General features: G+C 52.5%; 7 protein-coding genes across 7 annotated transcripts; 4 read left to right on the top strand and 3 right to left on the bottom strand.

The window, feature by feature from the left end:
* Nucleotides 1–135: 135 nt before the first annotated feature.
* On the top strand, nt 136–1,462 carry TrAFT101_005289 (uncharacterized protein; the record flags this gene model as incomplete). The annotated part of the gene is made up of 3 exons (XM_066127429.1): nt 136–720; nt 818–889; nt 974–1,462. The coding sequence occupies exons 1-3, from the start codon at nt 490–492 to the stop codon at nt 1,460–1,462; spliced, it is 792 nt and encodes a 263-aa protein (XP_065983540.1). The 5' UTR covers nt 136–489.
* Nucleotides 1,463–2,078: 616 nt separating this feature from the next.
* On the bottom strand, nt 2,079–6,811 carry TrAFT101_005288 (uncharacterized protein). The gene is made up of 3 exons (XM_024900856.2): nt 3,981–6,811; nt 3,594–3,898; nt 2,079–3,480 (listed from the first exon to the last, which is right to left on the bottom strand). Exons 1-3 carry the CDS (start codon nt 4,429–4,431, stop codon nt 2,221–2,223), a joined length of 2,016 nt encoding a protein of 671 aa, XP_024757511.2. The 5' UTR covers nt 4,432–6,811; the 3' UTR covers nt 2,079–2,220.
* A 1,135-nt stretch (nt 6,812–7,946) lies between these two features.
* Nucleotides 7,947–8,598, top strand: TrAFT101_005287 (uncharacterized protein; the record flags this gene model as incomplete). The annotated part of the gene is made up of 3 exons (XM_024900895.2): nt 7,947–8,042; nt 8,164–8,270; nt 8,340–8,598. The coding sequence occupies 3 exons, from the start codon at nt 7,947–7,949 to the stop codon at nt 8,596–8,598; spliced, it is 462 nt and encodes a 153-aa protein (XP_024757513.2).
* An 854-nt stretch (nt 8,599–9,452) lies between these two features.
* Nucleotides 9,453–12,542, bottom strand: TrAFT101_005286 (uncharacterized protein). Its single transcript, XM_066127428.1, has one exon. The coding sequence runs from the start codon at nt 12,254–12,256 to the stop codon at nt 9,890–9,892; it is 2,367 nt and encodes a 788-aa protein (XP_065983539.1). The 5' UTR covers nt 12,257–12,542; the 3' UTR covers nt 9,453–9,889.
* Nucleotides 12,543–12,914: 372 nt separating this feature from the next.
* TrAFT101_005285 (uncharacterized protein) lies at nt 12,915–21,158 on the top strand. The gene is made up of 3 exons (XM_024904347.2): nt 12,915–19,955; nt 20,024–20,628; nt 20,714–21,158. The coding sequence occupies exons 1-3, from the start codon at nt 13,239–13,241 to the stop codon at nt 20,808–20,810; spliced, it is 7,419 nt and encodes a 2,472-aa protein (XP_024757516.2). The 5' UTR covers nt 12,915–13,238; the 3' UTR covers nt 20,811–21,158.
* Nucleotides 21,159–21,302: 144 nt separating this feature from the next.
* On the top strand, nt 21,303–22,955 carry TrAFT101_005284 (uncharacterized protein). Its single transcript, XM_024906974.2, has one exon. The coding sequence runs from the start codon at nt 21,461–21,463 to the stop codon at nt 22,760–22,762; it is 1,302 nt and encodes a 433-aa protein (XP_024757517.1). The 5' UTR covers nt 21,303–21,460; the 3' UTR covers nt 22,763–22,955.
* TrAFT101_005283 (uncharacterized protein) lies at nt 22,907–23,818 on the bottom strand (the record flags this gene model as incomplete). The annotated part of the gene is made up of 3 exons (XM_024900915.1): nt 22,907–23,302; nt 23,396–23,632; nt 23,735–23,818. 3 exons carry the CDS (start codon nt 23,816–23,818, stop codon nt 22,907–22,909), a joined length of 717 nt encoding a protein of 238 aa, XP_024757518.1.
* Nucleotides 23,819–23,918: the final 100 nt, after the last annotated feature.

Here is a 23,918-nt window from a genome sequence, read left to right as displayed (position 1 = left end):
TAGGTATAGGTTACTTAAACTTTATGCCTAACCTTTCAGGCCCCAACTCCCACAGTATGGCCCCTGCCAAATGTGAACTTTTCTTCAGTGCCCAGCAAATTGGCTTGGCGGCGCAAAAAAGTAAATCACTGGAGGAACCATCGCACTTGACAAAACAAGCCCGACTCTTTGCCTGGAGCAAGTTCGGACTTTATAAGGCCAGAGACAGATTATTCTGACCGAATTTTGTTTTTCTCCCACTTTGCAAACACCCACCACGCAGAAACGGCCATCGAGCTGCTTCTTCTTCTTTTCCTTGTACCGCCACCGCAAGTTTTTTTCTTGCTGCTACATCCCACCGCTGCTGCCCCGCGATTTTCGACTTCCCGCCATTGAGAGCTCCAATTTTTTTTCCTGGTTCTTCTCCAAACACCATCTTCGCTCTTCTTGCGGCTACAACCACCGACCACCCAGAACCTCACACACTCCCGCGCGACCCAAATAGCAACAATGGCTACTGCTGCGACGGAGGCAACCAACATGGACCAGCAGGTCGATCTCTCCACCATCCCCATCTCCCCCAAGGGCGCTGAGAACGCCAGCGAGGCCAAGGACGACAGCAAGCCCGTGACGGTCTTCCACGACAAAGATAACTTCAATGTCAAGCACCCCCTCCAGAACAAGTGGACTCTCTGGTTCACCAAGCCCCGAGCGGAAAGGTATGCAGCATCGGACCTGGAAGTGGCTGCCAATGAGGAACCATTGGACTCGCAGCTACGACCAAACTTTGATTCGATCGAGGAGACCGGAACTAATATATTGTGTCTGTTCACTCTAGGGCGATAACTGGAACGACCTGCTCAAGGAGGTCATCACCTTTGATTCAGTTGAGGAGTTCTGGGGTGTCTACGTAAGTCCATTCCGCATCTACTGAGAGGCTTCCTTATGAGACCTCATCTCATGTTTCTGGTTGCTGACCATGCCCATCGTACAGAACAACGTTGCTCCCGTTTCAGAACTTGCCCTCAAGTCCGACTACCACCTCTTCAAGGCTGGCGTCCGCCCTGAGTGGGAAGACCCCCAGAACAAGCACGGTGGCAAGTGGTCCTACCAGTACAAGGACAAGCGCAATGTCGATGTCGACCGCCTTTGGCTGCATGTCATGATGGGCGCTATCGGTGAGACGCTCGAAGAGGAGGACGACGGTGAGGTCATGGGCGTTGTTGTCAACGTCCGCAAAGGCTTCTACCGTATCGGTGTCTGGACTCGCACCATAGGAAAGAGCATTCCCGGACGAGGCGATGGCGATGTTGCCGGCGGAAAGGGCCGAAGCTCGGAGAAGGGTAAGGATATTCTCCTATCTATCGGACGCAGATTCAAGGAGACCCTTGAGCTCCCCAGCAACGAGCAGATCGAGTTCTCTGGCCACACAGACAGCGCTCACGCTGGTAGCACCAGAGCCAAGGCCAAATATGTGGTGTAATGGCTAAAAGATGGTGTTTTTACAACATTGGACGGGGAGAGGAGGCTGCATTAAACTACACCCTACTACCTGCCACCACCAGATATCCGTAGCATGTCCCCCAATGCGCACCTCTCTCAAAGCCGTATCCCATCGTGGGACAGAACAGGTCGGCATTCAGGGATCAGTGGTTAAGAGACATGATTTACTTTTCCTTTGTCGGATGCGGGTCGGGGTTTGCGTATAGCAAGGCATGAGCTTGGCTTCTCGGGCAACTAATGACTCTGGGACGATAGCATCTTTCTCATATCACATGACGGCGTTGGCTCAGGAGCTCTCGTTATCTTTTTTTTTTCTTGAAACTTGTCAAAATTAGGCTGCGCAAGACGGCAGATGTGGCTGGTGAGGAAGCGAAACAGGAACCCCCTATTTCAGAAAACCCCGAAAAAGAAGGAAAAAACAAACAAACAAATAGATGTCTGATATTCAGGCCCAAAATGCCGTGCAATTTTTTTCCTATGCGTTTATTTTCCTCTCTTATTACAATAATTCTTTTTTATCAATTGATTTACTGCTAGTACATGAGACTCTTGTGTGATTTATGGTTTCATAGGTTCAGATAAGTCATTTTTAATCGTGTAGATTGCTTAGATATTGCCTACTGTACCTATCACATATCTATGACTCTGTTCTACACCCAGTCGTCAAGGCTGCCAACGGCCGAGTGGCAGTATAAGAATAAGATGCAGATCGTGTGTGTGTTTGAATTAGCAAAACATCTATGCCTCGTCACCACTATGCTCGTCCGCAAAGATGGCCTTGACAAGCTGCTTCTTATTGATCTTGCCCATGGCATTGCGCGGTATGCTGTCAACCACCTTCATGACCTGGGGGATCTTGTAGTTGGCCAGGCGGCTCTTGAGCGCGCGGCGCATCTCCAGCGGCGTCCATTTGTCGGTGACGGACCGGTCGAGCACGATGACGGCGCCGACCTTTTGGCCCCATGCGCCGCTGGGCACGGCGACAACGGCGGCCTCGGAGACTTGCGGCAGGGAGAGGAGCTCACGCTCGACCTCGAGGGCGCTTACCTTTTCGCCGCCCGTCTTGATGATGTCGGCGGACTTGCGGCCCTGGATGAAGTATAGGGGTCCCTGGGCCCAGGGCTGGTGGGAGGCGTTGAGGCCGGCAGTTGGAACGGGCCGGCGGACGGCGACGTCGCCGGTCTTGAACCACGCCCCTTGGCCGTCTGGGTCGGGGCTCGTAAACTCCTTCTCGGTGGCGGCTGGGTTGCGCCAGTACTCCTTGAAGATGGTGGGACCGCGGAGCTGGATCTCGCCGGAGCGCTCGCGGCCGTCTGGGCCGACTTCTTGGCCGGGGAGGATGACCTCTGACGAGTCGACGTCGACGAGGCGGGCCTGGACGGAAGGCAGAGGCCAGCCGACGGAGGCGTCGACGCGGTCGGCGAAGGAGAGGCCGCAGGAGAGGGCCATGCCGACTTCGGTCATGCCGTAGCGCTCGAGGAGGACGTTGCCGTTGCTGAGGGTGGCCCAGGCGGTTTTGATGGGCGTCGGCAGGGCGGCGGATCCGGAGATGTTGAGGCGGAGGTTAGAGGGGGAGATGGCCTCGCGGGAGGCATCCTGGACGGGAGGAGGCAGGGACTTGTGGGTGTTGAGAAGACGGCTGTAGATGGTGGGGACTGCGGTGAAGAAGGTGACTTTGGGTTTGGGAGCCTTGGATAGTGTGTCGTCGCCGTTGGTTGTACCGTTGGTGGTTGTGCCGTTGGTGGTTGTGCCGTCGATGGTCTCAGAAGCTGGGAGGAAAGGAGTGGCAAGGCGGTTCCACACGGCATCGGCGTTGAAGGGGAACATGAACTCGATCGAGGACCCGGCGAACAAGGGGGTCAGGATGGCGTTGACGACACCGTGGATGTGGTGGAGGGGGAGGAGATGGAGGAGATGGTCCGAGGGGGAGTATTCCCAGGCTTCATGGAGAGAGAGAGCTTGCGCTGTGAGGACAGACTGGGGGAGCAAGACGCCTTTCTGGAGATGGATTTTAGAACAAAGTTTCCAAGTACGAGTACAAGTTCAAATGGGCTCTTATGGAGCGAGTATAATAGCAATGGCAGTGGCAATAACGAGGGCACGTTTCTTACCGGCTTGTTGGTCGTCCCTGAAGTATAGAGCATAAGGCCTGCTTGGCCCGGCTCGGCACTGTCTTCCAAGGGAACCTCCTCTCGTGTGGCATCCGCACTTTCGGTATGCTTGGGCAGCTCTACGTGAGCTGGCTTGGATGTCAATTCCGCAGCCAAGACCTGCTGGGCCTTGGACGCAAACTTGGGAGAGGAGACGAGTAGTGAGGCCTCGCTGTGGTTGAGGACATACTCCAGCTCGGGAATGGGGAAGGCGGGAGACAGAGGCACGGCTATTGCGCGTGCGGCCAGAATGGAGAGGAGGGCGACTGTAAGTTGTGCCAATGATATCAGCGAGTGTTGCTCATATAAGCAAGGCCACAGTCGAATATCCTCAACGGGGCCGCTCACCTACGTAATCGTAGCTGTTCTCGACCAAAAGGGCGACCCTCTCGCCGTCCAGGTCGTCGCCATTGGACCTCCCCCGCGCCTCCAGCAGCCGGCCCCGTGCTCGGCGCACGTCGCCAAGCAGCCGGCCGTAGGTGAAGGTCCGGCCAGAGAGCGAGTGGACCACGGCGAGGGCATCGGCGTCGTGGCGGGCAACGGCTTCGAAGATGGCCAGGCGAGGCAAGGCGGCAGATGTCGACGCCATTCTCATCTGAGTGGCTGCTGTGGCTGACGACAGGAAGTGAGTGAAGGGCGAGGCAGAGAGGCGGGAGTGGGAGGAGGAAGAGGATGCAGCAGGATTGCTGGCCCCGCAGCGACGGCGGGAAAGCAGAGAAGAGGGGCCATGCGCGCGAAGCCGGGAGGAAGAAGAGGAGGCCGAGGCGAGGCGTCGCAGGGCTGGCGAGGCGACGATCATTTCATTTGATATTGATTGATCTGGGGGGGATCAGGCAGGGCAGGGGAGGGCTGATGATTTGCCCGTGTTGGGGGGAGACGAGCAGCAGGGCCTGTGCCGGCAGAAATCCTACAGGCGGCAGTGGCTCGGCTGGATTGCTGCGACTGGACGAGAAGAGGAGGGAGATGATGCAGATGGCAGATGCAGACAGACGAGAGTGAGGGGCACAGGAGTTGGGAGCTGGCGGGGGAGTGTGCGTCTGCCTGGGGCTATTTTTAATTTCTGGTGCCGACGTGATGCTTTGCCGCGATCTGCCGTGGCTCGTGGCCGTGTCTTGCTGCGCGTGCGAGGACTCTCGCTCGCGATCGGTGCTGGCGATGTCGATGGTGTTGTTGCCGGGGTTTTAAAAAAGTGAAGCTCCAGCAGCTTGAGACTAGGGAGCCAGATGTAGCGGCCGGGGCGCTGATCCGGTGCGGGACAGTTTGCGGGTTGGACGAGGTGCCGGAAGATCGGGGCATGGGCGCCGCTGGGCCGGGGGTGGTTTTTTTTTTTTTTTTTTTTTGGCTGCATTTACCTTGGCTCTTGGAGCTTCATCTGCTTTGCCGGTGCTGTTTCCGATTTTTTTTGTCCATCTTTTTTAGCGCACCTATGGCGCCGAGGAATACATTTGGAAGCACTAAACGGCCGCTAGTCATTGCAGTTACGGTGTAATGAGTGCCGATATCGTTCAAGAAGAGGCACAGCAGCAGCAAGAGAGTGGTCGTACCGCAGACGGCTGATGATGAGATTGATGCCGAGTACAGCTAATAGGTGCTGTTACCAGTCATACCAGAAGTCAACCCAAGTGTGTACATAGAGTACGCACATGTCGCTCTGATTGGCATCACTCCATCTCTGGTCTCGCGCAGCACGGCTAGTCTCGTTGTGTTCCCATGCCATGCCGCATGGTCCTAGCACGACTACCGAGGCAGGCGGTGGCCGCGACCGGGATTGGCGTCGAGTCAATCAAGAGGCGGGATGGGAATCACAAAAAGGCGGAGAGGAAATAAGCAGAGGCCTTTTGCTCCCTGTGCCAGGCTCGGCCCCTGCCAGAGAAGAAGGGGAGACAGAAGCGCATGCCAGCAAGCGGGGACCGCCACTTTTTGGTTGGGAGCAGGGGTCTTGCAAGGCAATAGGGCGGTCACTGGAGGTGTGAGCAGCATGGGTCGACTAATAAGCGTCCCGACTTTTCTGAGCTCGATCTGCTGTCAGCCACGTTATGTTCGGCGATGGTTTTCTTAGCTAGTTTAGCGAACCGGCCGGCTGGAGACGTGGGAGAGGAGAGGCGTGATATTCTCGTGAGATGGGTAGATCAGGGGGTGAAGTGCGGAGCAGAGCGGAGGGGAAACAGCAGAGCGGAGGAGAGAATGAGAAGTGAGGCTTTTGCATAGGAATCCTGAACCCTCGAAACCGAGAAGTGGCGGCGGTGACACACACATGTCTTCACTCACACAAGCACCACCACCACGGCTGCGTCGTTACCGCTGTTACGCGAAGCTTGGTGACGAGATGGCATCTCAGATAGGGTGTCGTCCATCTAAGATTTCGCCACCACCTCTGGTGGCTGCGTGAAAGTTGTCACCTTTGCATTGGGTAGAAGCGCATGTGTGAGCATGGGCATGTAAGGGAGAGGAGAGCGAGCAGAAAAGCAAAGAAATTGACGCTCACACGTACTCGTGCCAGTGACAGGACGGCCACAACCTCTAGGTCTAGTTGCAGAAGCACAAGCCTATTCCCTGCAAGGAGGCAGCACCAGCACCTCCTCTTCCTGCTAGCGGTGCTTTAACGAAATGAAGCTGCTGCATCTACGAGGAGGCTGCCTCCAAGTCCGGACAAAGTACGTACATGCACCAAGTAATAGTAGGTAGGTATACCTTGGTATTTCTGACACACCCAAAGTATTTCCGCCTTGGGCAGTTCTCTCGCTCGACTCTCTCTCTTTCTTTTCTCTCCTCTCGCTCAATCTGGCCACTCACCACTCGCCCTGCCCTGTTCACGCGGGTACACCACCGAGTGGCCCCCCTGGTTGACGGGCTGCTCGCATACAGGGAAGATGGCACACTATCGCAATCCATCAGCGTCACGGCTCGATCGAGACGGTGGGCACGAGCTAAAAAGGGCGGTCTCTGATCCCGACCTGCTGGGTGGTGCGTGGCGCGCACAGGCTGGTGCCGGTGGCCCAATTGCCGGGCGAGGACACGCCGCAGGCAAAAAGCAGCAGCCCTGCAGCTTGTTTGGCCCCTCCCTTGCTGGTATACGAGTGGTGCTCGTACTCGCACGGCGTCAATGGCTGGAGTTGAGGCAAGAAGATTTGGAAGACGGAGAGGGGACACGAGGGCAATATGAGTAAGAGACAAGGGGATAGACACCATGTGAACGAACGAACCAGACCAGGTGCGTTGAACAACGTGACATGAGGAGACGAGGATCCTGTGGCCAGGACGGCCAGGCCCGGTTTTGCGGGAAAGGCATTGGCTTTGACGCTCCTGATTCCTGCGGCTGCATCGCGGCTGGACTGCTCCCTGCCTCCAGCCGTGCCTCCAGCCGTGCCTACAAGGACGGTTGACAAGCCATTACTACGGCTCTCGTCTCATAGGTAGATGGACTGTCGAGGTAGTATGTAGTACCACAAAGTCACCAAGAGCCTATATAATACTACCTCATGTATACTACCTAGTAGTTAGTACCTGCAGCACCGCAAGTCAAGCACAGCATGGCTGGCTGGTCTTGTCTCCAGGGATGCCAATGCATGTCCGTTTGCTGCTCCTGAGCAAACAATTGCACATACAAACCAAGAGGGAAAATGGGAAAAAGAAGCGAGAAAAAAACAAAAGAAAAGCAAAAAGCAGCATCCATGCGGCCATTCAGGCGTGGCTGCTGGGGCGTGTGCGTTGCGCGAAATCCTGCGGCTGCGATGCCCCTTTCTTGGTGCTGCTTTGCACCCTTTTCGGCGGCTGGAGCCACGCCCAGCGTCCAGGAACCGCCCGCCGCCTTTTGGCCCTCGTCACCGCTCCATGGTTCCCGGGGCCTGTCGCCGCCGCTGATTGGCTCGCCGCCACTCTAGGAGTCATGCATGGCGCACTTGTTCTCACCGACTTCACCGAATTACACGTTGTTTGCGACAAAGAACAGCTTCTTATTTAGCAGGGCCTGCTGCTCGTTCCTGTCCCAGCCGGCCTCGAGACGACCTTTTATTTCTCTCTCATCCCGCTCGCCGCTCTCGCCCTCCCAGTCCTTTTTTGCGCTTTTTTACGCTCCATCTCTCGGTTTCCTCGCCATTGTGCACTTTGCAGCTGCTCTTCCCACCCAAACCTGCAGAGGAAAAAATCTCAGCGATTCTGCCGGCTCATCACCCGCGACCGCCTCCTTCACGCCCGACACACCAAGTCTCGTGATTTCCGTCTGGCGCACAGGGAACCGCCAGCAGAGCCTCAGCCAGCTCCACTAACAACGACAACCACTTTTATCATCCCACCCGCGCCAATTCCCCCGTCACCATGTTCCGACGGTACGCTCTCGGCTTCTCAAACGTCGGCCGCCAGTTTTCCACAATGGGTTCCGCAACTCCTCTGGAAGATGCCATCCGCGCCAAGGTTTGTGATTTTCTTTTATTTTGCCTTGCCCTTTTGCATCCTGCATTGGTTGTTATGCAGCTCTTACTCTTATGCACATTGCGTTGCCGGCATAATTCGCTAACGTGTATTTCCCTCTCAGCTGACGGCAGCGCTCAGCCCGCTGACGCTGGAGATCTACAATGATTCGCACCTCCACGCCCACCACAAGGCCATGGCAGGCAACATCTCCAAAGAGACGCATTTCCGGTATGGCTTCATCAAATTGTTTCAAATCACCATCTTCATTCCCTCGACGGCAGCTGACATCATTTCCAGGCTAGTCATCATCTCCGATGTGTTTGCGTCCAAGATGCAGCCTGCACGCCATCGAATGGTCTACGCCCTGCTGCGAGATGAGATGGCCCTGGAGGGGGGCATCCACGCTCTTCAGCTCAAGACTTTGACCCCTGAGGAAGAGAAACGCCAGCAGAAGAAGAAGGCAGCTGAAGCAGCGGCCAAAGAGGAGAGCGCCAAGAAGCAGGATACCGCTGCCGCCGAGAAGACTGAGTCCAAAGCGGAGCCTGCAGATGCGTAAACTTGACGAGAGATAAAAAGAAAAAAGAAAAAAGAAAGGGAGAGGTGTAAGCCAGGAGTTGTGGAGTGACTTATCTGATTCGCCCTCATCGAGAACTCTTCCTCTGTCAATGGCAGGCAGCTCGGATATCGCAATGATTCTAAGCCGACACACGGCCATCACCTACCGCCATTTTTTTTAACGCAATGATTTTGATGATAATTGCACGACGCGCCATGAAACACTTTTTCTTAACCATTTACTTTAACGCTCCCTCTTCTCCGCCATTCGACTTTTACTTCTATTCAACGCCAGAAGCCATTAAAAAAGGAAGATATTTAAAACTCAAGAAACCCTTTACAGGGACATTGGTGGCTGTGTTATTTGATCTTTCATACACTTCAACATTCGACGCTCAGAGTCGAGAAAGGAAAAACAGAACCGAGAAAGCACCCCTCAAAAAAAAAAAAAAAAAAAAAAAAAAAAAAAAAAAAAAAAAGAAAAGAAAAGAAAAGAAAAGAAAAGAAAAGAAAAGAAAAGAAAAGAAAAGAAAAGAAAAGAAAAGAAAAGAAAAGAAAAGAAAAGAAAAGAAAAGAAAAGAAAAGAAAAGAAAAGAAAAGAAAAGAAAAGAAAAGAAAAGAAAAGAAAAGAAAAGAAAAGAAAAGAAAATCTTACTGGCGTTTACAGTATCGCTGTCTTTTAAAAAAATATTTATTCATATTCTGGAATGAGACGGATTAGATGGTTTGCAAGTACTCCTCAAGGAGTCGGTTATTTTTGTTTCTCACTTGATTACCCTTTCTCCCCTGTACAGCTTTCTCCACTTGAAAGCGAACGGGATTTTTATCTTGTTTGTTTTTTTATTTATTTATATACTGGCAAACTCAAACAAATATGTGACATGACTGGGGAGGGAGGAAGCGTTTTTTTAGCTCATACATGTTTTTATACATGCATCAACGCATTTTATACGAAATAGACAAGCATTTTTATATCAATCAAGAGAACAAAACTTGGAGAAATTGAGTACTTATTTTTCATGTCTCTCGTGCCGTCTCAACGCCGACACATGCGCCAAGGGGTGTCTATTTTTTCGTTGCTGCAAAACACCGCCCATATTCATCCCGTATCAATAAACGCCGTATATGCTCCATGTTCCATGTACACATGATTGTAATATCTTTTTTGTTTTCACCCAGTCATTTCATACAACATTCGTGCCGCGTATCAAAAAAAAAAAAAAAACATATACATTATAAAAATAAGACGCTTTAAACCAGGCCAAACAATTTCTCTTTCAATTATTTACTCCTTAGTTGTCAATACCATTGCCAATGAAGCTCATCGACGAAACGGAAGCCTTCTTCCGGAAATGCTCCCTCAGCCGCGCCCGCTCCTCTGCTGTTCTCTTGCGTGGCTTCGAAGAGCCCGACCTGGCGCTCGAACTGGGAGTGGTGCGGCCGTTTGAGACGAGGTTCCCGAGATACTCGGCCGCCGGACGCGGAGAGGTTCTGGGGTTGGAGGACTTTGGGGGTTGTCGCCGAGTTGTCGACACTGGAGATGAGATCACTGCCGAGGTTGTTGGGTGGCGTCGGGGTGATTGGCGCTGAGGTAGGCTTCTGTGCACCTTTGGTTGGAGTCGTGGTTGTGATTGAGGTTGTGGTTGTGGTTGTGAGATAGGTTGAGGCTGAGGTTGAGGCTGTGGTTGAGCTTGCTGTGGTTTTGATCGTGATCGTGATCTTGACTGCGCCTCTGCTTGCCGCTGTGGCTGCGGCTTTGGGAGAGATGCCGGTTTAGCAGGATACGGGAGGTAATCAAAGTCGTCGCTCTCCGGATCCGGGGACGCAGCTCGCGGAATGGGGGGTCGAGGAGGAGGCGGGGCCGGCGCTGTCCGTGATGGGGCCGGCACAGTAGGTGGTTGTCTCGTCGGAGGAGGTATGTCCCCGGAAGATGCCGCTCTTGGCCGTTTCTGCGCCCGCGATACAGTCGTCCGTCCGTCTCGTCTCACTTCTATGGCGCCGTCATCCATTATACTATCGTCGTCCAGCAAGTCCACAACCTCCACATGTTGCTCCAGCTCCATTTCCAGCTCGGCAGTTGGCTCCGTTTGCTTGCTCTGGTTCATTGCGGCTTTGACCCTTGCGACTTCCTCGGGATACGCACCCAAAACGGTGTCTAGGTTGTCTTTGTTTACACACATACGATTGAACAGGATGGGGCCCCGTAGGTTGTTGAACCATTCGATGGCAGGAAGGTGATCGGGACCCTTGTCGAGTGCGTACTTCAAATACCCTGACCATGCTCGGATGAAGTCATCGTACAAATATTCTCTTATCAGTCTCTTTTCTTGGAGCTCATAGAGGTGGCAGCACGCCCCAATGAAGCTCAATAGGTTGCCTGAATGAACTGTCGCGTAGTCGGGATATGTAGCAGTGAAAGCACTATAGGGATCTCCGCTTTTACTTATAAGCACGTCGATGGCTGCCTGTATCTTGTATAAATGACCTATAGGCGTTTGGCGAGCATGAGATGCTTCTGGATTACTGCGGGGTAACCTATTGATCTCGTCTTGCCGCCCCGGAGCACTGGTCTGGGGGGCGGCATCTTTGATAGACCTGTGTGGCGGGGGTATGGGTGGCAAGCTCTCCATCATATCATCATCGTATGGGGTCGAGGTAGCTGAGCTCTGGAGGCTCGGCTCAGGAGGTGCTCGCGTAGAAGGCATGCGTGTGGAAGGAGCTAAACGTATTGGAGGAGTCCCAGAAGCATTTGGACCATCTTCGTCAAAAAGAATCGGCTTCATCCTCCGCGTCCGATGATGGACCGGATCAGTTGAGAGCATAGACAACTGAGGTGCTGGAATCGGAATATGAGGGCCGGATGAAAAACGAGGCTGCGCACATGGAGGCGTATCTGTAGTGGATGCCGTGTTTGTCAGATTGCTCGTGGGCTCCTGAGGCGTTGCTGTATGGATCAGTGTTGCCACACGGTTGATTGGAGCCTCGTGGCTCTCTTGGGCCTGGGGAACCTCTATCTCAAGATCATCGGGCTCGCTGATGCCCGATGAGGGGCTGGGGGCTGCAGCGTCATCTGCTTGAGGCGGTGGCGGTTGAGTGAGCGGTGCGGGCAATGGCGATTCGAATGCCTCGTCAATAGGTGAACTGGGATTGGATATCCTAGGATGAATTTGCGACCTAGGTGGTGAGGCCGACCATGCTATATGTCTCTCTGGTGACGAGGCTACAGGTCTCTCCGAAGATGCGGGCACGTTACTTGATCTCGGGGGGGTTGAGCCAGGGGAGGGTCCATTCTGTTCGTCACCGTTATTGACGGTAGGAGGGCGCTTAGCATCTTCCGTTTGTTTGGGTTTCTCTTTATCATCTTTATCCTCTTCATCCTCTTGGCCGTCTTGGCCGTCTCCGCTTTCTTGGTTTTCTTGGCCTTCTTCATCCTCTTGGACTCCTTCGTCGTTCTTGTCTTGGAGACGAACAAAAGCTTCTTTCAGAGTCTGCAAAACGTGGCCCGGGACGGTAGACAGACCGTGCGGCCCGTCTTTCATATCAACAGCCCACGAGCCTTCCGCCTCGAGCAACGACTTCTGATCTTTGGGAATGGTGGCAAGACTCCGCCGGCCCATCAGCTCGGTGATATCGCGCGTTGGTGACGTTGGGGAGGGCATTTTGAAATCGGCACTGATGCGACGCGGCGGCTCGTCAGCGCATCTATAGGTAACGCCCTGGGCGTCAACAAAAAGCGACGGCCAAGCAGCGTGAGCAGCCACTCGAGGTGCAATCGACAGTTCGCGAGGTCCGTTGGCCAGGCAATCAAAGAAACTCGCCGGGCGCCACTGGCAGGGCTTCGCATCCCATGACTCGGATCATAAACAGCATGCAGGCGAGCGGGACGTCGCAAAACGCGGTCCAGGATTTTTTTTGGAGTGGGAGATTCGGGAGCTTGGACTGGAGCTCGCACATGGGGACAGCTCTACTGTAGCGCTACTGTACATAGTATGGCGGTATGGCGGGTGGTGGCCACTGGATCGCCGTTGCCTAGAGCACATGTACCCGGGTACATGCACCGCTAGCAGGTCGTTAGGTCGCATCAGGCGCTTCGAACGCTCTGCTTGCCGATAAGCAGTGACATTTTAGCGATCAAAAATATGGAGTGACGCATCTTTATTAGCACCTGCGATATAGGTATAGCAGTTGTGCGTATAGGTTAGTAGGTAGATAGAGCTATAAGTAGCTTCCCTACCTGGACCGCCGCCGAGCTAGACATGCACTCTGGCTGGACTGACGACATCTCCAGTGAGCCCCTCGCCAAAGTGATCCTCGCAGGGAACCTTGGCCTGCATTCCACCCGCCTTGAGCCTCTCTGCTCGCATATGCCCGCCTGCAGCCCTTACATAGAAGCTCCCCCGCGGTAGCATCGCAGCTGTGACAAAGCTGTTGGTCGCCCCAACCCTTCCGAAGCGCCGCCCTCCACGGTCTCGACTACTTCGCTTCGCCGTCTCTCCTACACCACCATGCTGGCGACACTGCGTATGCGCCTTCGCTTGGAAATAGACGTCTAAGCGGCGGGCGGGTGTTGAAGCAACGACACCACTCTTGCATGCGTAGAGCCAGAGCAAGGGCATCCAGATAGAATTCAATAACACAACCATGGCGAGCCATACGTCCACCTCGAAACCCTTGGACGCCTCCTCCTTCTCCGGCTCGCTCATCTCTCCTACACACTCGCAACACCGCCGCGACTCTGTCCACTCGGTCTCGGTGAGCTCCACCTTGGAAAAGGAACAGCTGGCGCACGCCCTCGACCAGATACACACCACAGCCAGCCGGACCGACTCGCTGACCACGTTCAACGACTTTGCTCCTCCTCCTGTGGTCGTCGCAGATACCGAGAGCCGGGGAACGGTACAGCAAGGCCTCAGCGGGCTCTACAGCCGGTTTCGAGAGGCAGTTGGTGCGAGCAGCTCGTCCAAGGCTGCGCAGCGGGAGGACGATGCCGAGAGGTTGGAAAAGGCAGGCAGAAAGATGTCATCAGCTGGCGGCGATGGACATGCCTCGAAGCCATCGATATCGTCTCTGAGCCGCGCCGAGACGACAACCACCATATCTACCGCAACATCTCAGCTTCCGCCAAGTGATGTTTCCTCTCCCACAACATCAACCAACCCTATCGATGGCCGGCCTGCTGCATCCAAATCTGGAAGCATCAGCCTGATCAGTGGCTCCAAGTCTCATCCCTCTAGCCGACAGAGCCTCCCGACAAACGCCACAAGTCCTGTAACTGCTGGCCCTACCATTGCCGGCCCCTCTCCGAGAATACGAGATGCCAGCCGCAGCTCTGCTCAGACTGATGACGGCAAGGCCCAGAATGACTTACACACGCGCCTCGCTTCTGTCGATTCTCCCACTTTATTCGACCCCAAAGAGGGTAGCATTCCTGCAAGGGTGCGGAGGGATAACAGCATTTCTAGTGCTGAGAGCGGAAGCGTTGAAGCTCCGTTGAGTCCAGTCAAGGGAAAAGGTCCCCTCATATCGCCATTACAGCCGACCTTTCACTCACGAACTCCATCTGCAGCATCGTCTCTGCTATCTCCCGACGACATCCGACGAAAGCCTGCTGTTATTGATCGTATTAGCCACCCAAACCATTTGAGATATTCAGCGTCAAGAGACTCGTCTGCCGACCGAGGAACGGCTGAGGCCAGCCCTATTAGCACCTCTGCCCATAATTCAGTTCATCATAGTTCTTTCACTCAAGAGTCCAATCCCCAACGCTCACGATCTGGCGACATCCGCATCCCAGGTACCACAGCTGGCCATCAGGGAGCGTCGGATCAGATGAACGCTCAGCTAGACAGAATGCGCAGACAAATACTAAGCAAAGAGTTTTGGATGAAGGACGAGACTGTAAAGGAGTGTTTTCTTTGCCAGACTCCGTTTACGGCGTTCCGCAGAAAGCACCACTGTCGTACCTGTGGCTTCATCTTTGATTCCAAGTGCACAATCGTCATTTCAGGTGAAAGATTTGGTCTTCCTGGCTCTCTCCGGGTTTGTAAGCGTTGCCTGGATGTCATCACTCGGCGGTTCGATGCCAGTGGCTCGGAGGACTCTGGAGATGAGCAGTCGTATCTACCAAGAATATTTGGCTCGGAAGATCCCAGAAAATCAACAGTTGCTTTTGCACAGCCTCTCAAGGAACCAGAGACATTGCAAAGCCCGGAGACTTCGAGACCGGTAACAACGCCAATGATGACAATACCAGCTACCCGGCGAGTCAACGAATCGAACAATACCTCTTCTGTTCTGGAAATTGGCGCTCCACAGCTAAGTCGGCCGAGCTCGTCGCGCTCGCTCAAGTCTCTTTCCTCTGGTAGACCCCATTCATCTGCTGGCCACAAGAGACATCATTCAAAGCATGGATTGCTAGGAAGGATCAAGCCGGATCAAGCTCCTTTTCGGAGAGGCATTCAAGAAGAAAACTCCAACCGAACAAAGTTCCCAGCTTTTCATGCTGATAACATCATCGACCCAGAATTGGCGGATTTCATGTCGGATGATTCGAGCGGGGATGAGCAAGTCGGCAGTATTTTTGCGACCATCGCATCAGCCGAGATCCCCCCTACAGGCTTTGACCCTGACAAATCAAACCTTTCATCGCTCATGAATTCTACAAAGAAGCACCACCGCCATAAAGGGGGCGAGAAAAGCATCAGCGGAATGAGCCACTTCAGCCGGAGTGGATTTGGGCTTGATGAATTGACGCCCGGCTTCGCTAGCCACCGTAGGTCAACTCGGAGACGCAATCACAGTAATGTTAGCGGCAGCGTTCACCATTTTGGCTCTCCCCGTCCCAAATCCTCTGTTTTCAAAGGCCCGTCGACATCGTCGGAGATGCTGTTTCCTGTAGATGCCCCAAACCACAGCGGGACCCAGTTGACTAGAAGCAACTCACTCCAAAAGCGCAAGGAGGCCAAAACAAAACTCAACGAGTCTAGTTTGAGGCATGTTGACAGGCTCCTCTATCAGCTCTTGATTGATGCTGATATACCTAACCCTGAGGCCTGGCAAAAGGCGCTTGTTCCTATTCTCTTGAAAGCGACGGATGATGTGTCCCCGGACGTGGCAAATGGCGAATCCATGGATATTCGAACCTATGTGAAGCTCAAGCGAATCCCAGGAGGCAAACCTGGCGATACATCCTACATCTCTGGAATAGTCTTCACCAAAAATCTTGCGCTGAAGAGCATGCCACGCAAGATCACAAATCCCAGGATCTTGCTTGTTGGGTTTCCAATTGAATACCAGAGACACCAGCAGCAATTTATGAGCTTGGAGCCGGTCATTGCGCAGGAGAAGGAATTTCTCAGAATCGTGGTCCAGAGAATCGCTCAACTCAAACCTCATGTTGTGCTTGCAGAAAAGACCATTTCTGGTTTGGCTTTGCAGTATCTCTCAGATGCCAATATTGCGGTTGCGTTCAACGTCAAACGATCAGTCATAGCAGCCGTTGCCCGCTGCACTGAGACAAAGATTATCGAGTCCTTTGACATGCTGGAGGCTCAAGTTGGGAGGTGTAGTGCCTTCGAGGTTAGAACTTTTGTGAACAATGATTATCCAGGCCGAAAGAAGTCCTACATTTTCCTTTCCGGATGCAGGCGTGAGCTCGGATGCACCATCACGCTTCGAGGAGCTAGCAATGCCCTTCTTGCGAAGATGAAATACATCACTGACTTTATGGTCTACGTTGTATACAATCTCAAACTCGAGTCGAGTCTTCTACGGGATGAGTCTGTTGAGCCGCCTGAGGCTAATGAATCTGCCTCCTTGTCTAATTCTTTCCAAGCATTGAACGATAGCATTCGTTCACTGAACTCAGTACAGTATTCGGCAAACAGTGGTAGAAACGGGCCAACTGTAGTGATCAACCAACCGTCTAGTGAAGGCGATCCACCTTCACAGGTCACCATAGACAGTTCTTGTATCGGAGACACTGATGAGGCTCCTGCTTCGCAGCTTTCGCTAGATCAAGCCAGCCCTGAGCCACCTAAGCTACTATCGCTGCATGAATCCCATATTCATGACTCTACATATAGCCAGGTGCCAGATGATGTGCCCATGCCGACTTTCTACAGCGACATGGTCTCCAAGTATGAGACCAAGATTCTTTCGGCTTCGCCATATGTGCGATTCACCCAGCCATATCTTCTTATGAAAGCTCGTGAGCAAGAGAGGCGCCTCCTATATCTTAAACGTCTTAGAGATCAAGATATGATCGAAGAAGACTTTGAAGAAAAGGCCGATCCACCAAACTTTCAACTTATTAAGCCAGAAATGGTCGAAGAACTAGGCCAGAAAGCACCTCGTCAGATAATGGAGATTCTTCATGCGGTACACGACGCCGAGTACGACAAAGCTCTTTACACTTACCAGACCCAGACTCGCCAGTGGGAAACGTATATTCAAGGCAACTTGGACTTATTTGATCCCTACTCTCACCAAAACATCATCATTCTATATTCCGTGATTTGCACCGAAACAAAGATTCCCTGCACGGAGCCCGTCTTAGTTGGCATCAACTTCTACGACGAGCAACGTGAAGATGCTGACATGGACCCGGACTGCACTCTCGGCCAGTATATCGAACATCTGGTCAATAGTAAGGATGAAATCTGCGACTCCAACGGGTGCGATCGCAAGATGGTCCAGCATCATCGTACTTTTGTTCATGACCAATTTCGAGTCACTGTGTTTGTAGAGCATCTTCCGAATGCCCCTCCTAGGTTACCTGAATTGGGAGATGGAATCTCAATGTGGACTTATTGCAAAATCTGCCAGAAGGACTCGGAAGAGACTGCCATGTCGGAGACTACATATAAATACTCTTTTGGAAAGTACCTGGAGCTCCTTTACTGGGGCCGTGGGTTGCGAATGAAAGATGCCATGGAATGCCCTCACGATCATCAAAAGGATCACGTTCGTTACTTTAGCTTGCACGACTCTCGTGTTCGAATTCACTGGGATCCGATTGACCTTCTCGAAATCGTTGTACCCCGAGCGCGACTTACCTGGAAAGTGAGTAACGATCTGAAGCTCAAGAACGAAATATACACAAAGATGGATGAGCGCTGGGCAAAATTCATGGCATCTGTAAAGGCGCGGCTCAAAAGCATTAGGATCGACAGTGTCCTTCCCGAAAAAGCTGAATCTTGCAAAGCAGAGCTAGAAAGGCTGTCTCAAAAGGCACAGGAAGAACAAGCCCTTATGGTCCATCGGCTGCAAGAGATCTACGTCAACTCCAAGTACTACGAGGTTGTCCCATTCAACATCCTCGTTCGAGAAATGTTGGAGGCAATCACCGAATGGGATCGGGCTTTTACCACGTTTGAGGCCGACTTCCTAGGAGATAAAGACATGCGGCAACTTACGATGCTGCAGCTAAAGAAGATATTCACCGACAACGAGTCTAAGGAATCACTTGGTTCCAATGAAGGAACGGAATCTGCTGCGGACAGCGAAGAGCGTCCATCGCAAACCTTTTCTGAGCCGGAGGAAAAACCTTCGCAAACGGCGGACTTTACTGACAACAACAGTATGGAAGCCAGCACCACTTCTGCGAAACTGACCGGAGAGAGGATCGAGGTCGAGGGTGTACAAACTTTGCCTGTGACAGTGGACTCCCTTGAGCATGCTCATCCGCTAGATTTGGCAAGTTCAACTCCTGTTGTTATCAAAAACTCTCAAGGAACCGCGATAAGTGAAGATACAAAGGCTGCGGCGGCGGCGACGACACCGCCGGATGGAGCATCAGTAACGCAATCACCCGCATCGCCAGTCAGAATGGCTAGAAGTCCCACAAATTCATCTGCATCTGGACAGTCTCTTGCTGAGAAGATCGAGGCAAGCCGCCGTGAGAAGTCTTTACAACCAAGACAATCTGAGGACTCCAGCGAGAGACCCGCGGATATGGAAACTCCCAGACAGGTCTCAGAACAAGGTGCTCGGCGAAAGTCTGCTACTAGCACTTCACCACCAATAACGAGAGCCATATCGCAGCCTTCGCGGACACTGTCTAGGTTACAGTCACTTGGCAAGTCAATTGGTTCTTCCGATTCTATCGCAAAATCCTCAGAACCTGCCAACTCAGATCAACAGTCGGAGGGGTCTATCAAATCGGATAAAAAACTATCTGATCGACTTGGCTTGACTGTATTGAAAAGCCGGGGAAAGATGACCGGGTCAAGTATTCCTCGCATGGTTCAGAATAAGAAGAAAGAATCCAAAGTCACCACTCTAGCAAAACACTTTGAACAGCTCAGCAGAGAGTTCAGCAGAGAATTTGAGAAGGAACGCATTCGAGACCGTAAGAAGCGTGCCGCCAGCATGCGGAATCCTCGTCCTATGCTACCCAAGACATCGACGCAGGCAATTGTGCAAGTGTATGACAACGTCAATGAAGCGTTTGACGAACCTGCTGTGACAAGCGAACCAAATACAGAACACGACCTAGAGACACGATCACAGGAAACGTCTTCCACTCCCCTGGAAGGAAAAGGAGAAGGGTCGTCTAGGCTAGGGTCGCAGACGGAGCCGCCAACTCCCAGCGAGCCTCCTTTGCATTCGGATAGCCAGCCTCGATGGGACGAAGATAGCACTCACGTGAATACGAGCCAAGGCATATCAGATGACGAGGGTAATACTAGTGACGCTGAGCCCTCGGTATCTGATGAATTTATGCCGGACATTAAGGAAATCGCTGATTCTAACGCCGAAATTCCGCTTGAGCTTCCAAAGCACCAAAAAACAAGCCTGATGAAATACCTTACCAACTTTTGGGCCGAACGATCAGCCAGCGGGTGGCCTGCGCTCGAGTATCCCGTCAATGCCACAGATCACATCTTTGTTGACTCAGACATCATTGTTCGAGAAGATGAGCCCAGCTCGGTCATTGCGTTGGCCCTCAACAGCGATGATTACAAGGAGAAGCTAGCCAACATCCGACGAGATGCGCACCAGACCATGATGCGGGAAGCGGATAGCATCATAGATGAGAACATGGACGGCAATATCGATGGCGATTTAAAATCAGCCCCAGTATCAGATAATCCGGATTGGGCTGCTGACGAAACAGAGCTGGAGAAGAGTTTACTCCGCGCCACCGGCACGCATCTTAAGTATCAGTTCAAGGAAGGCGCGGCGGTCATGACTTGTAAGATCTTCTACGCAGAGCAATTCGATGCTCTAAGACGGAAGTGCGGTGTTGCCGAACGGATAGTGGAGTCGTTATCGCGATGTCTTCAATGGGATTCAAAAGGTGGTAAAACAAAGTCTGTCTTTTTGAAGACGCTTGACGATCGACTAGTTCTAAAGGTAAGAAATGAAGATGCTTGAGAGAATCAAGTTTAGTAGACTTTGCTAACCCCGCATTCTCCTCATAGTCTCTCTCGACTATCGAAACATCTGCATTCTTAAGATTTGCTCCAGGATATTTCAGTATCATGGCTGAGGCTTTGTTCCATGACTTGCCGTCTGTAATCGCGAAGATGATGGGATTCTTCCAAATCCTCATAAAAAATCCAGTGACAGGAACAGATATCAAACTAGACTTGCTAGTAACGGAGAATCTCTTTTACGATAGATCTCCAACGAGAATCTTTGATTTGAAGGGTTCTATGCGAAACCGCAAAATTCAATCAACAGGCGAGCAAAATGAAGTTTTACTAGACGAAAACATGGTGGAGTATATCTACGAATCTCCTTTATTCGCGCGCGAACACTCCAAGAAGCTTCTTAGGGCGTCAGTTTGGAACGATACGCTTTTTTTAGCGCGACAGAACGTAATGGACTACTCCCTGATGATTGCGGTTGATGAGAGGAGAAAGGAGCTGGTTGTCGGCATCATTGATTGCATCAGAACGTATACATGGGACAAGAAGCTTGAAAGCTGGATCAAAGATCGCGGTTTCGCAGGCGGTGGTCGGAACAGACCGACTGTGACTAGTCCTAAGGAGTACAAGTCTCGATTCAGAGAGGCCATGGCAAGGTACGTTTTTAATCCTCTTTTTTTTTTTCATATGCTGCGACGATTTAGATGATGGCACCTTGGCATGCTAATACTCGATTCATAGATACATCTTGCAAGCTCCTAACTGCTGGCATCTTTTCAATAAGCCTCAGTATAACATGTATTACAATCAGGCCAGATTTGAGGACGCAGAGGCCTGAAAAATGAGTTGACTTGAGATGAAGCGAATAGGACTTGGGCAGTGTGTGGTGTAGCATTTACAGCCCGTCGGCTAGTTTTCTCTTTTTATCATGGCGTAGGCGAATCGGGGACGAATGCTCGCCCTCGTTGACTTTTATTTCCCTTTATGAAGTTATTTTTTTCAGGACTGTTGACGTTTGTTTTATATGTGGATGTGTTTTGGGAGAGGGAGATGATATGAGTGAAGAGGCAGTGAGATACCCTAAGTGTTTATCACAGAGTTTAAAGCCGGATTAGAAAGGCGAAGTGCGAACGGATCAGCTCAAATTGTGGAATATTATGCTACAAAAAAAGAAACGGTATTTTTAGGAACTCTTTTCTTTTCTTAGATAGTAATAATATTTTTGTTTTTATGAGATCCTATTGAAGCGAGAGCGCAACTCATAATAACTTGCTTGATCCCTCACAACCTGCAGCCTTTGAAAAACTCACACTATGTATGGCCCCGCTAACAAGTGATGCTCACATTACGCTCTCTGAGCCACCAACTTCTCTTTGTCAATCGTTCTGCGCCCACCGCTGCCAATGCTGCCGCGCAGCTTTTAATTCGTTATAATTCATTTTAATGTCTCAATAATCTTCTTCTTTGTCCAATCCCGACTCACCCCAAATGTCGATTGATCTCAACTGGGAGACGCTCACAAGCGGACCAGATGGCGATGCGCTGGCCGAGAGCATCAGGACCTTCATCCACACCAAGTTCCAGACGGTGCAGCTGCCGCGGTTCATCAGATCCGTCAACGTCCACGGCTTTGATTTTGGCACGATCCCGCCTGAGCTGGAGCTAAAGGATATTACAGACCCGCTGCCGGATTTCTACGAGCAGGAGCTGGATGATGATGAGGACGACAGCGACGACAGTGACGAGGATGAGGAGAGCATCGCCGAGAGGGAGAGGCTGGCGGCGGCAGCGGCGATGATGGAGGCCCGCAAGCGCGAGAATGGTCTCAGGGAGGCGCTCAAGAGCGATGTGAGCAGCCATGATCTGGGGAGGGCTTTTCTGGGCACGTCGACGCCAGGTATCCTGGGTGGGCCGGGGAGGAACTATTTCCAGGCGCATCTGGCGACGGGGACGCACACGCCGCTGGCTGCGGTTGCGGGAGCGCACTTGGGAGGGACGAGCTGGATGGGATCGGCGGCTGGGTCGGAGGCACAGACGCCGTATCATAGCAGGGAGGCGTCGGTGAGCTCCATCGACAACTTCCAGGCGGCGCTTGATCCGGGCGCAGGGCTGGGCTTGGGTGCCAAGTCAGATGTTTCGAGCACACTGGGTCAGCCGTCGAGACCGTCGACGAGCCATGGGCAGGTCAGCGGCGGCGGATCTGCGATTGTTGACGACGACGATGAGGAAGAGGAGGGCGGCAAGAGGGCTGCCGAGCGGGAGGCGAAAGTGGAGGACGTGCAGGCGGTGTTTCGGATTCGATATGCGGGCGACGTCAGGCTGAACCTGACGGCGGAGATTTTGCTCGACTATCCGATGCCGAGCTTCGTGGGGATTCCGCTGAAGCTGAACATTACGGGGTTGACGTTTGATGGGGTGGGCGTGCTGGCGCATATTCGGAAGAGGGTGCATTTCTGCTTCTTGAACCCGGATGACGCGCTGGCTGCGGTGGGACCGGAGGGGGATAAGGAAGAGTCTATGGCGGGAGAAGGTAATGGAGGGGGAGGAGGAGGAGGGGGAGGAGGGGAGAAGAAGCAGCAGCAACAACAACAACAAGGACAACAGCAGACTGGAGGGCGATTCGGTGGACTGCTGCAGGAGATCAAGGTGGAAAGCGAGATTGGAGAGCGAGAGAGTGGGAGGCAGAGCTTGAAGAATGTGGGAAAGGTGGAGAGGTTTGTGCTGGAGCAGGTGAGGAGGATATTTGAGGAGGAATTTGTGTATCCGAGTTTCTGGACGTTTTTGGTATGAGAAAAAGGGGGTTGATATTGCTGATTTGGGAGAGGGTGACGAGGGGGATCGTTATTATCATAGCCATTACTGGTGTTTTACATATAGATGGGCGGAACAAAGGGAATAGTCTACTACAAAATGATTTAAGAGATAACAATGGTATCATGTCAATGTACGTCTAAAGCCCTGATACGCCTGCTGAATGTCCAAGTCCAGCTCCCTCGCCTGCTGCTCGCTAAGTTCATCCGACGCCTTCATCTGGTTCAGCGTAATGAGCCACTGCACAATCTTGCCCCGGTTGTCGAAATCCTTATCCGTCACACGGTTCACCGACTGGATCACATCCGAGAGGAGCGGGTGCAGCTGATCCTTGGACAGCAGGCCGAGCTTGACGGCGTCGAGGAAGGTGATGAATTCTTGCGTCGCCTCTAGGATGAGCACGCCGCTGGTGTTGTTGGCGGCGGCTGCGGGCGCTGATGCCGGAGCGGCGGAGGATGCGGTGACGGTGGTGGATGGCATGCCGACTCGGAGGCGTTCAGTTGCGCGGGGGACATCGAGCTTTTTGAGCAGAATGGCAAGATTAGCTGATGTTGTTGCTCATGTTCGTTTTCATTGAACTCCATTGACAGGTTCATTTTGGTGTAAACTTACATCCCATTTAGCTTTGAAATCTTCGAGGTCCTTGAACTCGTTTGCAATCGTCTCATCCGCCAGAAGCGCCTTGTACTGCCTCAATGAGCGCTCGCAGATGTCTGTGTATTCAGCCTCCGGGATCGCATCCTTGAGGAACGCCTTTTCCAGCTCATCGAGCGTGACGATGATGCTGAACAGTTCGCCAAGTGAGTCTTGGAGATCGCGCTCGGCGCGGGTGCCGGTAAGTTTCACCTCCTACATAGTTGAGACGTGTGATTGATTAGCTATATACATATGTCAATCATGCCGCGAGAGCGGGGGAGGGGTTCCAATGATGCTCAAACATGTTTTACTCACCTCATCGAGGTTGATGGTGGCGGACAGACTTGTGTTGGGGACGTAGCTGTGGGGAGTTGGCGCGTAGCTCTGACGCGGGTTCATGATGGTGGATTGAGACGAGGCATCGAGGAGCCGCGAAGCTGTGAAGACGCTTGGGTTGATATGGAGGTGTATGATTGTGGTGACGGCACTATTAACGGGC

Source organism: Trichoderma asperellum, chromosome 3, assembly GCF_020647865.1.
Source record: "Trichoderma asperellum chromosome 3, complete sequence".
Taxonomy (NCBI): Eukaryota; Fungi; Ascomycota; class Sordariomycetes; order Hypocreales; family Hypocreaceae; genus Trichoderma; species Trichoderma asperellum.
The sequence above is the reverse complement of the archived record's forward strand: the minus strand, read 5'-3'. Positions and strand labels throughout refer to the sequence as shown.

What these genes read in the sequence shown, in the direction of transcription:
- TrAFT101_005288 (XM_024900856.2), bottom strand. Translation starts at nt 4,431, where the DNA reads ATGATCGTCGCCTCGCCAGCCCTGCGACGCCTCGCCTCGGCCTCCTCT. An exon ending in GAACAGCTACGATTACGTAG is followed by an intron (nt 3,899 to 3,980) that starts GTGAGCGGCCCC and finishes CACAACTTACAG; the next exon opens with TCGCCCTCCTCTCCATTCTG. An exon ending in CAGGGACGACCAACAAGCCG is followed by an intron (nt 3,481 to 3,593) that starts GTAAGAAACGTG and finishes ATCCATCTCCAG; the next exon opens with AAAGGCGTCTTGCTCCCCCA.
- TrAFT101_005286 (XM_066127428.1), bottom strand. Translation starts at nt 12,256, where the DNA reads ATGCCCTCCCCAACGTCACCAACGCGCGATATCACCGAGCTGATGGGC.
- TrAFT101_005285 (XM_024904347.2), top strand. Translation starts at nt 13,239, where the DNA reads ATGGCGAGCCATACGTCCACCTCGAAACCCTTGGACGCCTCCTCCTTC. An exon ending in ACGATCGACTAGTTCTAAAG is followed by an intron (nt 19,956 to 20,023) that starts GTAAGAAATGAA and finishes TTCTCCTCATAG; the next exon opens with TCTCTCTCGACTATCGAAAC. An exon ending in TTCAGAGAGGCCATGGCAAG is followed by an intron (nt 20,629 to 20,713) that starts GTACGTTTTTAA and finishes CTCGATTCATAG; the next exon opens with ATACATCTTGCAAGCTCCTA.
- TrAFT101_005284 (XM_024906974.2), top strand. Translation starts at nt 21,461, where the DNA reads ATGTCGATTGATCTCAACTGGGAGACGCTCACAAGCGGACCAGATGGC.